Here is a 16868-nt window from a genome sequence, read left to right as displayed (position 1 = left end):
ACAACAAGAGAATTCACGATCCAACTCTACAAGGTCGACGACACACCTTGACGAGACCGTGTATTGTGAATCTAGAAAGCTATTCGAACGAATTTAAGTTTTTTGATCTGCCTTCAGCAAAATCTTATAAGATTTTTGAAGAAAAGTGCTACGGAATAATTCATGCGAAGGAAGGAAAAATTCTGTCGAACTCCTAGAAGATAAAGTCGATTTTAAGGTATTTTGGGGCTAAAATACCCAAATCATCGGTAGTATAAATCCCGTTATATTATTGAAAAGAAATTGACTCGATATAAATGCAATTGTATTAAATATGTATTGATTTTGTTATTTTAAACGTGTTTCCATGCAAGGAAGTTGAACCATGTCCATGCTTTATTCATTCATGAATTGAAAGTAAGCAATCTACATCCCGAAAATCTACCGATTTGCCGTAAATAATCGCAGAAACTTGATACACCAGGTCGATGTACCCACTCGTTGAATTTATGAATCAATTTTGTGAGTGCGCATATGTAAAAGTCAATACGCTGTAGTCATTTTGGGTGAATTTATTTATCATGAAACAATATAATATGTAAGTAATGTTAATCTCGAAAAATTCCGAGGTCAATTATATTTAATTGTAATTTATATATCGACGGTGAAACTACCAAACCACGTATCTCGGTTTGCGACGTCGCAGACTTCCTGTCATACTTTATTTTTTAAATGAAAAACTACTTAACATCCAGTCTTGAAAATTTCTGTGATTTTTCCTCTTTGTGCGGAGAAAATTCCGTGAAAATTTCAAGGAATGATATTGATTTGGTCTACTTCAAAAAAATAAAATGTGAGCGTAGATTTTTTAACACCGCAAACGAGATACGTGGTTTGGTAGTTTCACCGTCGATATTTATTTTTTCCCCTTCATTTTATTTTTTGTATGGAAAAATCGAGATTTCGTCGATTTCTTTGGATTTCGAATACTGTAACTTCTCTTCTATTCGGTCGATTTTTATGAATGAGGCATCTTTTTATTCGTGTTTTAACGGAGTGTAAGGAAAAAATTGCTAAATACGCGCGAAATGAAAATCGGATGAATCTTAGCGTGACGGTGAAATGGTTAATCAAGCGAAAGTAATTGGGCGAGGGGCAGAGGATCCCGGCCGCCTGGCGACCCTCATCAGCTATTGTTCGTCGAGACACCGACGCAGTGATCAGGAGCGTGGGGACGAGAGGGCTAAGTGGATTCCTGTATGAGCCACGTTTAGCAAATGGTCTAATGAGTCTCGAGGCTCATCACAGATTGCACTTACGGCTGCCGTGGCTATCAGAGCAGTGGTACCAAATTTTGAAAAGCATAATAGGGGTGTGGAGATCTGTCAAAGCAACGTTTTGAACAAAACAAAAGGGTGAAATTCTCATTCGAAGAGTGCTAACCTGCTCAGAAATCCTCGAATCAGTTCGTTTGCTTCTACTGATATATGCATATTTTAAATCAGCGCGGCGCATTCTTAGGTTTTTTTTTTAAAACAACCAAGTAACGTAGACTCTTGGTATTCATTGCACATAAACTAGAAAGCCCCAGAATGTGAAAAAACTTTAAATCATAATTATTGACGGATTAGTAAACTTTTTACACGCTTTGGAAAATCTCAGAAGTTCGCGGTAGTCAATTTTCGGTAAGGAAGTAAGGGACTCGGTTATTGTATCGAGTGGGAGGTCGAAACGATCGCAAAGGCGGTATACTACGTATACGCGCCAAAAACCATGCAACAACCCCATTGATTAAAAAAAAACAAACTTACTTTTAAGTAGTAACAAAGAAGTAAAAACTCATGCAAATGGCTGAATACAGTGGACTCTCGATAATTCGAACCTCGATAATTCGAAAACCTCGTTAATTCGAAGGGAAGTCTGTTTCCTTGAAAATCTCTCGATAGTTCGAAGAAAATCAATGTATTTTTCTCCCCTCGTTATTTCGAAATTTGTAAGCTGGCGCGGCCCTCTACAATTCGAAATTGCGACGAAAATTCTCTCTGTAATTCGAAGTGTGGGAAGTAAATATGGTCCTCCCTCTATAATTCTAAATAAGACGGTATACATTCCCTCCACAATTTGAAGTCAACTGGTCATATGTGCCTGGGTGTCTGAAAGAGCTGATAGGATTGTCAACATGTAAACAAGTCCCGTGAGTCTCTCCGCGAAAAGCTTGATCAGCTGATTAGTAAGCAGCTGATTAAATATAAATAGTTAATAATTAATAAACTTAGCGTAATTTGTACTCCCGTAAAGAAATAAACTGATATTTTTGGTTATTTTTGGCGTAAATCCGTCCATTTGTCCCTCATATTCGAACCTCTCTAATTCGAAATTTCTCCACATGGAATCTCTTTAATTCGAACTCTCTTTATTTCGAAACCTCGCTGCTTCAAATAAAAAGCCGATTCCCTTTAATTTCGAATTATCGAGAGTCCACTGTATTGAGCTAACGTTCATGTCTGTTATCAGTACCTATGGCCAATATAAACAATTATGTATATTGAATACAATTTTCATTAAAAATGAGGTCTATTCCGTCGGTTCTTATTAATGAAGGTTTTACTCATTTAAACGTTCAAGGAATCCATTTCTGAATTCCATTTTGATAAAAAAAAATTCAATTGACTCGATATATATTTGCATTTGAAAAGCGGCTGCCAATTTCTTATCGGAAAATATATTGTAAATGATGAAAACCAGGTTTGTCATGAGATGTGACGTAACGAGTGTACCGGATCAGTTCCCGCGTAAAAGTGACCGTTTCGAATGGGACGGTTCCAAAAACAGCTTTTTTCCAGTTTGAGAGGACATTTCAAGCTGTTTTAGTAGCGCCATCGTTCTTTTCGTGAAATTTGCCACTATAATCAATAACCAATCCGCAAATCCCCGTACCCTACAACAGACCCATTATGACCCTTGAACGGCAACCATAGACGAGTTTAATCCAATGGAAAAAAAAAACAAGCAGTGAACTCCAACACAATGTGTTGATAAGGCGCGTCATTAACTCGCACATATCAACCCCTTTAGTTTTCATTTACAGAGATTTCAAAATAGGCAAGTAGCACAACAAGAGAATTCATACGATCCAACACTTCAACGACGCAATTTGACGAGACCGTGTATTCTGAATGTAGAAAGCCATTCGAACGAGTTTTAGTTTTTTGATCTGCCCCCAGCATAATCTTATCAGATTCTTAAAGAAAAGTGCTGCGTAATAATTTAAGCGAAGAAAGGAAAACTTCTGTCGAAAACGTGGACGCACGCAAGAAAAACGTGGCCGCAAAATTAAACGCACTTCACAGTCGTAATTAAACTTTTTTTCTTCTTGGAAAAGATCTCTTCCAATAAAAGAAAATATGCGTCATTCATAATGTGTACGTTATTACCTTTTTTGTTTTCAAAAAGAATGTTAAATTACTTTATTAGTGACTGTCATGTATTTTAATTTAGTAACTTCGCCTTTTTGTCTCCGTTTCTAAATTAATAAGGCATGTTGAATTTGTAATTTCCAGCCGATCATTGATCAATCGGTGTGCCGAACCCTATCGGCCATCTACCCCTCTTATCAACATTTTTATATCCGCTCATGATCGCAGCCAGTTAAGTTGTATAAGTTATTTAATTTAAATCAAATGTATAAGTATTTTAAAGGAATAAAAATGCCTCCGCAAAAGCTTTCAGTGATAAACCGGTATTTTTATTGTTTTAATTCAACAGAAACCTCCCACAGTATGACGTGACCAAAAATTAGGTGGGCTGTAAATCAGTAATCTCGAACAATAATCCGTTAACCTAACAAATGTTTTTTCTGTTCTTGTGAGGTGTTGAGAGGATTTGGGCATTGAGTTTTTTTTCTAAAAATTGCTATTTTTGAGCAATCCGTTAAAAGGGGGGGGGGGGGTTTACAGCACTACACAGTTAATGAATTGCGTGGGTATTGCATGAATTGTCTGACACATGCCATCATTTGTAGCGCAGAGCATAGCTGTTATACGTAAAATTTATCGATACTGTTCGTGATACGAAGTGTATCTGCCTAGTGCATGTCCGTTTTTCCTCCTTTTTTTCTATTATCCTATTTTTTTTGCTACCGTTACCATGTTTCAAATAACCATGCAGGGCTAATCCCCAGTCCACTGCAGGAGACCGACAATTTGTCGTCAATGAAAGTATTTAATTTTAATTTTCGTCTCCTTAATGAACTTCCCAGCTCCACAAACAACACGTCAGCCGAGCCGCGACGCGACGACGTATCAGGGTGTGAGTAATGCTTTAACCAAGCACGATCATTATCTAGGCTCCTCAACCAATTCAAGTTTTCGTGAGTGGTGCGTAACCTCTAAAAGTTAAATTAAGAATCAACATCCGGGCAAATATATTACGTGAAGACGTGTCATTTTCTACAATAAGTTAAATTGAATTTTAAGGTATTAACAGTAGGCTCCATTGCTCAAGGTCATGGGGATCTGCGGTTTTAAGTCATAAATATGGAGATAGGTACCAAACCTGAACATTTTGAAAGGATCATCGAAAATTCTAAAAATCGGCCGCCAAAAAAGGTTGCTTCATCAAAGTTCCATACGGAACTCTGCGGTGTTCCATCAAAATAATAATGATCGCAACTGAAAAAGAAATATCAATTCATTTTAAGGTTTGGTAATCCAACAAATTTTACGGGGAAAATAAAAATAATCTTGGGACGCATTGGCAACTGAAAATTATTTTTACTAACGGTATATATGTATGATTTGAGTCCCGTATGAAAAAACTTTCCCGTGTTCTCTAATTCATTGCTTTTTTTTTTTTTTTACAAAAAACCGCCTGTCAAATGAATTTAACATTTGTGTATAATCTAAAGTATTTTGTACAAAAAATTATAAGCCCAAGTAGCAGTGATCGCGATTAATAGCGATTTTATCGGTTGGTTATCGTGATTATATCGGTGGCAATATATCGAGATATTGTTGTAATAGTGAAATATAGTATTAGTGCAGTCAGGTTGGCAATGACTGTAATGCCACACCTGAGAGGATAGTGCGCATGCGCAAGGTGAAGGTGATCCAAGGGAGGTTATCTGTTATCTGTTATCAGCTGCTGCCGGAATGGCTTGTTCGTGATTAAAGATGAATAAATCTATAATTCCGTAAAGTGCGTTGATTCATTTTCATCTCATCGAACATAACATGGTGCCGAAACCCGATGGTTTTCCGCGATCGAAAAAGTAATTACGGTATACGGTTACGGAAAAGTCGCGAGTGCTACTGCCATGTGCCAGTGACAACCATTGAAGCCTAAGATTGTGCCATCAATCAAAGCAGGTAGCCTGCAATTCCTGCAAAGATCAAGAAATAGTGTGCCAACACAAAGCATGAGCAATGCCGAACACAAGTGCAAATGGAGAGACCGATGGAGGAACAGCATCCCATGGGTCCACGAAAGCAATATCTGCCAAGATAAAGCCGCTGGAAATTGTGGCTGGAGTGAACATGGCTGAACGCTGGGAGGTTTGGAAGGCTAAATTCGAAATCTTCATGTGTGCAACGACGTGTGATGGAGAGTCAGACGCAAGAAGAAATTGTTTGCTACTACAATTTCTTGGGGATGATGCATATAGCATATACGCATCATTCAATAAGAAGTACAACGAACTCACACACAAGCAACTCATAGAATTGTTTGATGCACATTTCAAGCCAGAAAAGAATGTAGAAATGGCTTTATATAAATTAATAACAAGAAAACAAAAAGAAGATGAGACATTGGATGAGTTCGTCACAAGTTTGAAGAATTTAAGCCTAGCCTGTAACCTAGACAATCAAAGGGATAAAATTGTCAAAGCAATTATGATTGCAAATTTGCTTCCAAAGTTTGAAGAGGTGAGAATCCAAGTATTGATGAAGCAGGATGAAACATTGGAGAATGCCATCAAAATCATCAAAACATTCGATGCATCAAGGCGTCAGGTGCAGGAGATGGATGCAACTGAACCTGTGGTAGGCAAGATCAGCAGACGTTATCAAGACGATGCAAGGCAAAGTACAGAGCAGCGCAGTCATCAAAGAACTACCAACAGTGCTAAGCAGTATGCGAGTGGCCCAAAGCACAAGGGACAATCAAGTCGGCGGTACGGTTCTTCTAAGGTGCAAGCCGATGACTCGAGAAGGACGGGAAACTACAGTAGGTGCAAAAACTGTGGAAATACCAAACATTATTCTGGAAGGTGCCCTGCCATTGGGAGAAAATGTGACAATTGCAATGGGTCAAATCACTTCTCAAGAGTGTGCAAGTATGCTGAGCGAAAAGTGAGACTGGTGGATGAGGAGTCGACTGATAGCGACGATTACTATTCGGAAGATGATGGTCCTGAGCTATTCATTGGTGCGATCGAATCCAAGCAGGAGGCAGAGACCGCAATAGCTCATATCCGAGTTGCCTCGGCCTCAGGTATCAAGAGGCAACTGTACCGGGAATTCCCTCGGTATTGAAATCTGGACGGGGATCGGAACGCGTACCGCGCTGTCAACCCCTTCGGAGGCGCGAGGGGATGTGAAACGCATGCGGTTAAAATCAGGACCTCGGATCGGTCTCTTTTCCGATGAAAGTGAAATCTTGAGTTAACTATCCACGGCCGGATAGTTCGCTCAGAATCAGTGATTTCGAGTTGATTCAACGGTCGGCGACAATTTGCTCAACCTCCGCGATTTCAAAGCCTTGTCCAGGCACGGGATGGTGGCTCTGGTTTGGCCGCGTCCTCTCGTGTTTCGTTTTCGCCCGTCAGACTGAAATGATGCATGAGAACAATAACATCTACTTTTTCTATACTTCGCTATTTCCTCTCAAACCTTAACTGTTTATGCTCGCTCATTTCTTTCATATATTTTACACAATAGGCTCCTTACAATTATTATGTGTCATAAAAATTCACGATCGTGAAACGGGTTTACCGCAGGGAACGTATATTGAATATCTTGAGGCTCATTCAATTTAAAAAAAAAAATTGCTTAAATATTATTAGACAACATTACATTGTTTTATTTTAAACAAATGTTTTGATTCCTAATTAGTCAATCTACAAAAAATTGCTTTCAGTTGATTCGACCATAATATCAATGATCAATGATCATGACGTATTTTTTTATGTTATTTACCCGTCGCTTTTACAGTGCTCCCGGCGGACGCTTTGCTACACCTAATCGCCATCCTTGTCTATCGGAACAGAGGTCATCGGTAAATATATAGATCCTCGTAATTTCATTTTGAATGCCACCAATCCAAGATTTTGCTGGGCGTCTCCTATACGTTTCCTTCCAAGGGGAAACTATTTCAGTACCTCCTCAGGCAGTCTTTCATCCGCCATTCGTTAAATATGACCATACCAGATAACCTGATTTTTTTACACGTAAAAGAACTAAAAATTTAAATTTTCCCTAATTTAGTTAAAAGAGGAGGGTGTAAATTTGAATAAATACAACTTCCCCCATTCGCAACTTTATCGCGAAAGCCTGGGCAGATCTTAGATTTCGCCCGCAAAATCAAGCGTATGCAATCCGGCACTCCGCAGAGTTAAAGTAGTTGCATGTTTGGTTTGAACCCAACTTCGTACATAAGTATATTCATCGATTATGATATGCCCCCCGCAATATTCAAATAACGAGGGTATATTTCGGAAAGGGATCTCAGTTAGTTTATCTACCGTCATTTTATTTGTGATGAGTTTTCTTTATTAACTGAAAAGCCCTCAGGAAGTTAGGACACGGGATATTCTCGGATATTTCCAATCCAAAGAGAGTAAAGGAAATGAATTTGAAAAAAAAAACCAAGCAGTGAACTCCAACACAATGTGTTGATAAGGCGCGTCATTAACTCGCACATATCAACCCCTTTAGTTTTCATTTACAGAGATTTCAAAATCGAATCAGTTCGCTTGCTTCTGCTTATATATGCATATTTTAAATCAGCGCGGCGCATTCTTAGGCTTTTTTTTAAAAAAACCAAGTAACGTAGACTCTTAGTATTCACTGCACATAAACTAGAAAGCCCCAGAATGAGAAACAACTTTAAATCATAATTATTGACGGATAAATAAACTTTTTACACGCTTTGGAAAATCTCAGAAGTTCGCGGTAGTCACTTTTCTGTATAAGGAGCTAAGGGACTCGGTTATTGTATCGAGTGGGGGGTCGAAACGATCGCAAAGGCGGTATACTACGTATACGCGCCAAAAAACTGAAAATCGAGTTACTTTAATTAATTTTTTGATGGGGAGAGGGATTGGAATTATACTTATACCACTTCACTTGGATATGACGAGAGCCTAAAATGTTAGTTCCAAAAGAGAAAAAAGAAAGAAGAAAAAATCGGAAAATATAGTCCAATTGTTCAATCTTCTTCGCATAACTGCATACCATTGTGGTTTCGATTTGTTTGTTGCATTACGTATCTTCTAGATTTGTCGATATTTCACATTAGACACTAATCCCCGTACGTTTGACCGCAGAGCAGGCGAAAGGCGGACCCTCTGGTATTCTACCGTACCTAATAGCGAAGAGAGCAGTGACTGCAAACATGAAATTTTGATAGAACGGGCTCAGAAGCGTCTGACTAGAAAACTGTACTGAAAGAGGCCTCCGTTCTTTCTCAAATATCACTAATCGTCCGAAAGACTCCCAGAAATCGTTTGAATGATTAAAAGTTGACCGATTTTATTTCAAATTCATGATAAGGGTATTATTTATCTTCATATTCGGCTAGTTTTAGGCAAGAAAGCCGTAAGTGCTATGCGGAACTAATAACCGTGTTTTTCCCACGCACGGGAGCGTTGAACATACTGGGTTCCTCCCTACATTATGGATGTTGATAACCGCGGAACACTAATGCCGCAATCAGACGCTGAATTTAGCACCTGAATGTGGAAGTCAACAGTCATCGCCCAACGGCTGAAATTTAGCAAATTCGAGTTATTTTCATCCAGATGTGAATTAAATCTACTCGAATAGTTCAGACAAATTCAAAATTGGTCCGATGGTTGCTGAGAATCGTTGCTGAATTTTGCGCGTCACGCGCAAAATTCAGGCATCGGGCCGATGACTTCCACATTCAAGCCACATTCAGCTCCCACATTCAGCCTGTGATTGCGGTGTGAGGTAAAAACATTAAATAGCTCAACAATTTCCTGGTACATGTGCACCCCTAAAACCGTAGTATAATCACGAAATACACTCGACCAGCTGTCAAAGTTGCATTTAAAACTGAGAAAAATTGAAAAACTGCGACATGACAAACCCTTTGGTAAACCATTTCTATTCACCGTGGTTCATTTTTTCTATACATAGACATAATAGACTTGCTGATCATCATTGCGAATTTTACGAAAATGGTGAGCTCATTAAATGAAATGTTCTGTTTGAACAGCACTATAGTCTGTCCGAGATGGGAAGGTCCGTGGAAAGTCGGAATAATTAGCACTATTTTGTAGGGTGGGGGTGTCTCGACCCTCGTCAACTGTCACTTATCGATGTTTCGCGCACGCCGCAGCCACCGCACAGGAGGCTATGGACCTCGGAGCGGCGGTTTTTCCCGGGATATGAACCTGGAGCCGCAAATTCCTGTGCTAGGCGCCGAGCTGCGCGATGCGGCAAGCGACTCATAAGGAGTCAGCCCTCTGTGCGGTGCGCCACGACACAGGGTTGGTTCAGTGTCTTCATCTCTTACAATGGCTCGAACGCTACCCTTGTTTCTACATAGTGCAATTAATTCCGACTTTCCACGGACCTTCCCATCTCGGACAGACTATAGGCCCATTTCCTTGATAAAATTCAACATTCTGACTAACTGCCCTCTCCGGTAATCCAAAATAGCTCCTTGCTGGTACCTTTCCCAACCCAACAATACACTCACTTCCTCAAGCCATATCGTCTCCCAGACTTGGATCCACCTTAGGCGTTGTGGTGGCAGGACAAAAAAATGGCAGCTTTAGTTCTGATAATTACTTGATTTGCTCTCTTCATAAATATTCAGAATACCAAACATTTTTCTACTGGGTGAATAATTGACTTTTTGGATTTTTTTTTCTATCACTTTGATTGAAATTTTATGCAGAATCCGAATACATTGAGAAAAGTTAATCCCAGAAAATGAGAAACAAAAAATTTTCCTTGAGCTTATACTTTAGTTACCCCGGTGCAAGGAGCAGTTCCGGGAACGGGAAGCGAGGCAGGCTGAATGGAGCCTTGCCGCGGTGCGAACTGCGAAGGGTATCGGCGAGGAGCCTGCCGTGTTGCCATTCACATTGTTCACACATTGCTTTCATCCCCTAATGACTGATGAGGGGATGTCGATTGGAAACTCCATCTTCATCCAATTCCAAATCTCTGGCTAGACCGTTGCCGTTGCTGTTTTTTGATATTGGGCTAGTGACAAGTGATAGGTCCTTTAGAGGCATTACCTCCATTTACAATGTCTCATACCACTGTTGTATTGACCAACTTTTGGGTTGCTTATAGCGTCGCTTCTTTGACGTTAGGGTGTACCTCGGTTTCTGTATGAGCCCCAGAAAGCATGAACTTATATGTGAACCGCAGCTCACGAGGAAATTGAGTTACGCCCCTCCGCCCGAGGAGCGGCAACTTACTCAAATTTTCTAATTTTCCCGTTGAATTGATGTCTTTTCCGGAGGACTTCACAGAAAAAGAATGGTTTTAACATCATTTTTGAGAGTCTCAGGGTTTTTTTTTTGGGGGGGGGGGGGGAGATGTCGGTTCATTGCGTTTCCGCAAATTATGTTTTCTTTACGATTTGCTATCGTCTGTTATGTGCCTACGACGCTGATTAGACGGACACAATTGCGTGTTCGGGCAAAACTTTTTTTGATTAATCTTACGGTAAGGCGACCAAAAAATTCTCAAATTGTTGACAAAGCCTCGACCAATGAAGTAGGCTGAAAATTCTATGCGTTCAACCTGATTCGCAAAATTAAGCAATTTTTCGCTTTTGGTGCTCACTCTGAGTGATGATTCAAAATTCCCACGAAAACAGAGAATTGTGTTCCGGTGCACTTCTTTACGAACTTTTACGTGACGGCAACGAAAAATTTCTCAGATTTTTAACGAGCCTAGTGTATAATCTCTCAATTGGGCTCACAACAAAATAGGTAAGCCCAACAAGCTAGGTAGCATTCATGATTTTCCGCCATTCGGTGCCTACTTTCAGTAATGATAAACATCACCTAAAGAGAGGAAATTTTTCAGCATTTTATCACGTACATTGACACACACGGAAGCTACAAAATATCTTCATGATTTTTGAAAATCCCTTTTTTTCGAGAACCAAGAGCAACTTTGACTTTAGTAGTGGGGGAACTTCTCTCCATAATCTTTAACAGGTTGCATTGAAAATACCCACCATCTTTACTTGAAATTCACTACGAATCTTCACTGACCTTAACACCTCGTTCTGCAACGTCATTGGGTTTTTTCAAATGGAAAAGGAAGCACTTAAAAAAGTGCCCCGATCTATTAGTATCGGGAATCTAGAGTGCATTGTAGATTAGCACTGGGCCCATACTATTCTGCATGGATATATATCAAAGTCAAATGGACTACATTTTGGAATTTGGAACTATAAATTCTAGCCCGGTTTAAAAATAACATATGTGCCAGTAGTTTCCCTAAGCACATAAGTGTTTTTCCAGAAGAGGCAGAATTTATAGTTCCAAATTGCAAAATGCAGTCCAAATATTCCACAACATTTTCATTAAAGAGAACCTTTAATATGAGTATGTGTACGACTGAGAGGGTGAATATTCAACTCTGGCTGATACATTGGAATACAAAGCAAAGGTCACGCCGAGGGATCCATTTTCCTCATCGATTTGAGTTTTGTTATACTTCATCAGTTGGCCAGCTTAAGAGCCATAAATTGGGCTTCTCAATAATTTGTGATTTTGCCTTCTGTTATCGCGCTAGGGCCCACAAAACCTGTACCGAAACTTACGTATCCCTGTCCTTAGGCATTAATGATCATCACTTACAGCAAGAATCAAAGTGAAAAACTGCTTTCTTCGCGAATCAAGTTGGGCGCATAGGGGTTTTGGCTTTGGCCCATTTTGCCTGCCGCCGGATGCCGGGTTTTTCAAAATTTTTAGAATTTGTTGCAGTCTTGCCTGTCAATTTAGCATACTTGTCATATACATACAAAATACTGCAGTATATTTTTGAGGAATCAGCCAGTGATTTTTTTAGGAAAAAATTAACAGCCAAACAATAGCCAAAACATATCTGCATATTAATCGACAGCCAAAACAAATCTTCGATTCATATAACAAACTATGGCAAATTCTCAAGAAACATACTTTGCGGAAACGAAAAATACAAAAATTGCTTGTAAGATACTCCTCAGACACCGCTAATAATCATTTTTCTCCATGAAATCATCCTCCCGAAAATTACTTATCATCAGTCATCGATTCAGCGGGTAATACCATGAGATTTTACACAACATGTGAATGAGAGTCACTATACTTCCACGTGATGTAATTTAATAAAATGAGTCACGCACCGCGCCCCCTCCACTCCCTGAGAAGTTGACAAAATTATTAAAATGAAATAAACTGTCTTTATAATAACCAAGATCCGTCGCAAATGATTATCAGTAAAATATTTCTTTGAACTTAGATAACTGAATTTCTGATCTCTCGATCATGCGATGCAAAATCCGTCGCTCTGTCGCAGGCCCCTTGACTTGACCAACCAAGTCGCCAAATTGATCCCAAAGATTGAACATTCTATAAAATCGAGGATGGTCCACGAGCGCGTCGTCAATTAGAGGAGAGGCAGGACTTCATACTGCTTCGCGGCCGTCATGTCATCAAGATCGACGGAAACACGGAAAGGAAAAGTTAAAAGTGAAAGAGGAATGTATGCGGGATCGGTGCCACGGGCTACGGAGAAAGGGTCGCGACAAAGATCATTTGACTCAATTATCCACCACGCGCACGGGTTTTCCAGGGTGGCGTCTGACCAGATTTCGGCCGTGTCTAGCTCTCGTTCAGCAATCGAGAGCTGGTGGCTGTTCGCCTGGAATTAAAAGGCCAAACTGGCCGGTTGAATGCGAAATTAAATGCACAAACTGACACATGAGCAGCCGGCCACTGTCTTTTGTTGAAGGGATGCATATCGTCACCTACCTGACTTATGGGCGTAATTACACTCTACAATAAACCCTGTCTTCCATACATTTCAAAGCTTTTCCGGGCTCATTTCAATTTGCAGTTACGCCCCTATGTTAGCCAAGCGATGCATCGTCTATGCATAGCCAAATCGTGCATTTTAATCCAAATTTGAACTGCCATTTTAGCTGTCGGGGAATATACCTAAAAATCTTTCTGCCGCAGAAAATATGCTGCCTTCTCAAGCTCTTGAGCTATAATATAGAGTAAAATAGCAAGAAAAAAATCTTTGAATAATTGCGCGATCCAGTACCGGTAAAAAGTTTAAATTAAGCATAAAAAGAAAATATGTACAGAAAAAGCTCTCGAAAAAAGAGTTGCCTCAAATTATTGTTTAAAAAAAGTGTCGAAAAAGAGGAAAATCCACGAACTTGTGTCATGTGCTGACGAGTATTCTAAAATCTAATAGGCAGCTCACGTTGAACTCGATGGTTTAAGAAAAATCAACTAAGGACTGGCTGTGCGATCAACCACAAATTTTGTATATTTTAGTCGTTTGCCAGACATAAATTAAGTTAAGATTTGTTATTGCTCTGTGTTCACCTGCTCGACAGAGATTACATATCGATGCCTAAAGTGCGAGACCGCATATATCTGTTTGCGAGATTCTAGACTCTCAGCCATACGTTATTTTTTTCTTGTAAACTTATAGTCAACGTAATTTTAACAAAACTTCTTTAATTTTTTTCTCTGTTGTTGGGATATTCTGTATAGATATCAAGCTATGAAGCTGACTTGTTCCTCCTTGAAAAAATAAATTATAAGCGGAGATTTTGAGACACCGCAATGGAGATACGTGCTGTCACACTTTAGCCGTCGATATGATATGCCTCGATATTTCAGAGATTAGTGCATCACGTCCGGTAATGGGGGCGGAGGGCTGATCTGATGGAGGACCCGTCTGATAGATTTTTTGTGAAGCAAAAAATTCGATCAAAATACTACACCATGAGAAAATAAAGAGAAAATGTCATAATCTACGATTTAATACGCTTTTGCTAATTTATTTAATATGGTATCGCCGTCGAGAGGGAAGTGCGTCTACAGTTCCTCTTGCACATTTTTTGGGCCATGAAATAGTCTCAGTGGTACTATTAACGCCACAATTGTGTGTATTTGATCACTGTGCGATTAGGGATTGTTCAGAAAATACGTAACGCTGAACTCGGAGTTTCCGAACCTCCCCCTCCCCGCTTATCTAGCTTTAGTGACGTGGGCCCCAATCCTTTAAGATGTAAAAACAAAATTGTCTAACGCTCTCCTCACTGCTGTCATAGCGTAGAGAGCAGTAAGGGTCAAATTTTCGAAATCAAGGCTCCTTCAAAATTCGTCTAATCTATTTTAGATGAAATCACAGAAATAGCTTAAACAGCAAAATTCATCTTATTTTCATGGAAACTAGACATATGAGAAAGCCGCAAGTGCGCAAAAAATGACGTAGTTTCAGGCAAGGTAGCAGTTCTGCCGTGATAGTGAAGAGAGCCGTAAGTGCAACATTTTCGAAATCGAGTTTTCTTCAAAATTCGTCTAAACTCTTTTAGATGAAATTACTGAGAAAGCTAAAACAGCAAAATTCATCCTAATTTAATGAAAACGAGACGTATGTAAAAGCCGTAAGTGCACAAAAAATGACACAGTTTTTTTTCAAGACAGCCGTAGATGCATGAGAGCCAATGAAAACAGTGCTTTTCAGTAAAGTGCCGCCCTCTTCTGCCGATTTCTAACCTGAAAATGTGTTTGTTGTGCGTCCAAAACGCAACCACGAAAGTATGCAGAAGATAGCACTTACGGCTGTCTTGCCTAACAATAACCTAGCATGCAAATGAAAAATACCCTTTTTATGTAATGGAAATTAAATCAGTCGATTTTTAATCATCCATACGATTTCTAGGAGTCTTCCGGACGATTAGTGGCAATTTGACAAAGAACGGAGGCTTCTTTCAATAAAATGTTCTTGTCAGAAGCTTCTGAGCCCGTTTTCTCAAAACTTCATTTTGGCACTTACGGCTCTCTTCGCTATCACGGCAGGGTAAGTGACAACATTCCTCTAGAGAGCCAATGAAAAAAGTGCATTCAAGGAAAGTGCCGCCCTCTTTTGCCAATTTCGAACCTGAAAATGTGTTTGTTTTGCGTGACAAAATTGCAACCACGAAAGCATGCAGCAGATGGCACTTACGGCTGTCTTGCCTAACAATAACCTGGCATGAAAATGAAAAATACCCTCTTTATGTAATTGAAATAAAATCAGTCGATTTTTAATCATCCGCAAACGATCTCTAGGAATCTTTCGGACGATTCGTGATAATTTGAGAAAGAACGGAGGCTTCTGTAATAAAATTTTCCGGTCACATGCCTCTGAGCCCGTTTTACCAAAACTTCATTTTGGCACTTGCCCTCTTTGCTATCAACGGCCCATCACGTTGACACACATTAATCACCGCATCTGTGGGTACTGAAAAGCAATATCGTGATCTATTAACTCAAAGGCTCCAATGAATCGTCATTTTCGGAAGTGGCTGAAATCTCGGGGATGGCAGGTACTTAATATACAGGGTGATCCAAAAGTCCCTTCCACCCCCTCTAACTTTTTACCTAATTGAGGTAAAGATTTGAAACTTGGGGGATATTCCTAGGTCAAAGGGAGCTACTTTTTGGCCCCCCTAAAATTTTCAGGGGGGCCCCCCTTGGGGGGGGCAACGGCCCCCAACTTTTAATTTTCAAATAGGAAGACCCCCTTTGTGATAGCTCGTTCGAAAGAGCATAAAAAAAGAAAACTTTTCGCGCAAACCCGAAGTCAATAACTCAAACCGTTTCAAAATGGCGGCCGGTTAAAGTTCAAAATGGCCGAAAATTTACACCGGTTATTTGTCGATGGATTTGCGCGAAAATCGGTATGTGGGGGTATTTTGACACGAGAAAAACGAATTTGACGTTAGATTTTCAAAAAAACCGAAATTTCCAAAATGGCAGCCGGTTAAAGTTTAAAATGGCCGAAAATTGTCACCTCGGTTTTTTGCTGATGGATTTGCCTTAAACTTGGAATTTGAGAGTATTTTGGCATAAGATAAACAAATTTGAACTTAGATTTCTAAAAAAATCAATTTTTTGTCATTTTGAACTTTAACTGGCGGCCATTTTGAAAATTTCGGTTTTTTTGAAAATCTAACGTCAAATTCGTTTTTCTCGTGTCAAAATACCCCTACATACCGATTTTCGCGCAAATCCATCGACAAATAACCGGTGTGAATTTTCGGCCATTTTGAACTTAAACCGGCCGCCATTTTGAAACGGTTTGAGTTATTGACTTCGGGTTTGCGCGAAAAGTTTTCTTTTTTTATGCTCTTTCGAACGAGCTATCACAAAGGGGGTCTTCCCATTTGAAAATTAAAAGTTGGGGGCCGTTGCCCCCCCCAAGGGGGGCCCCCTGAAAATTTTAGGGGGGCCAAAAAGTAGCTCCCTTTGACCTAGGAATATCCCCCAAGTTTCAAATCTTTACCTCAATTAGGTAAAAAGTTAGAGGGGGTGGAAGGGACTTTTGGATCACCCTGTATTAAAGGGAGTAGTACTATTATTGTGGGTATAATTAGGCCGGGGAAATAACCCGAAAATGACGCGA

At 39.8% G+C, this 16868-nt stretch overlaps 1 protein-coding gene across 5 annotated transcripts in view; it reads left to right on the top strand.

The window, feature by feature from the left end:
• Positions 1-16868, top strand: part of LOC140224062 (uncharacterized) — a 526468-nt gene that overhangs the window by 200489 nt on the left and 309111 nt on the right. The window contains exon 1 of one of the 5 annotated variants that reach the window (XM_072297181.1): positions 15144-15281. The exons of 3 other annotated variants lie outside the window; for them this stretch is intronic. In XM_072297181.1, coding sequence (XP_072153282.1) covers positions 15201-15281 — 81 coding nt within the window. In that variant the 5' untranslated portion in view covers positions 15144-15200. Of the gene's footprint in view, positions 1-15143; positions 15282-16868 lie in introns of those variants that run through there. One more of the 5 variants, XM_072297182.1, reaches the window with a different exon arrangement.

This window comes from Bemisia tabaci, chromosome 2 (assembly GCF_918797505.1).
Source record: "Bemisia tabaci chromosome 2, PGI_BMITA_v3".
NCBI classification, from domain to species: domain Eukaryota; kingdom Metazoa; phylum Arthropoda; class Insecta; order Hemiptera; family Aleyrodidae; genus Bemisia; species Bemisia tabaci.
This window is presented reverse-complemented; position numbering and strand designations above follow the sequence as displayed.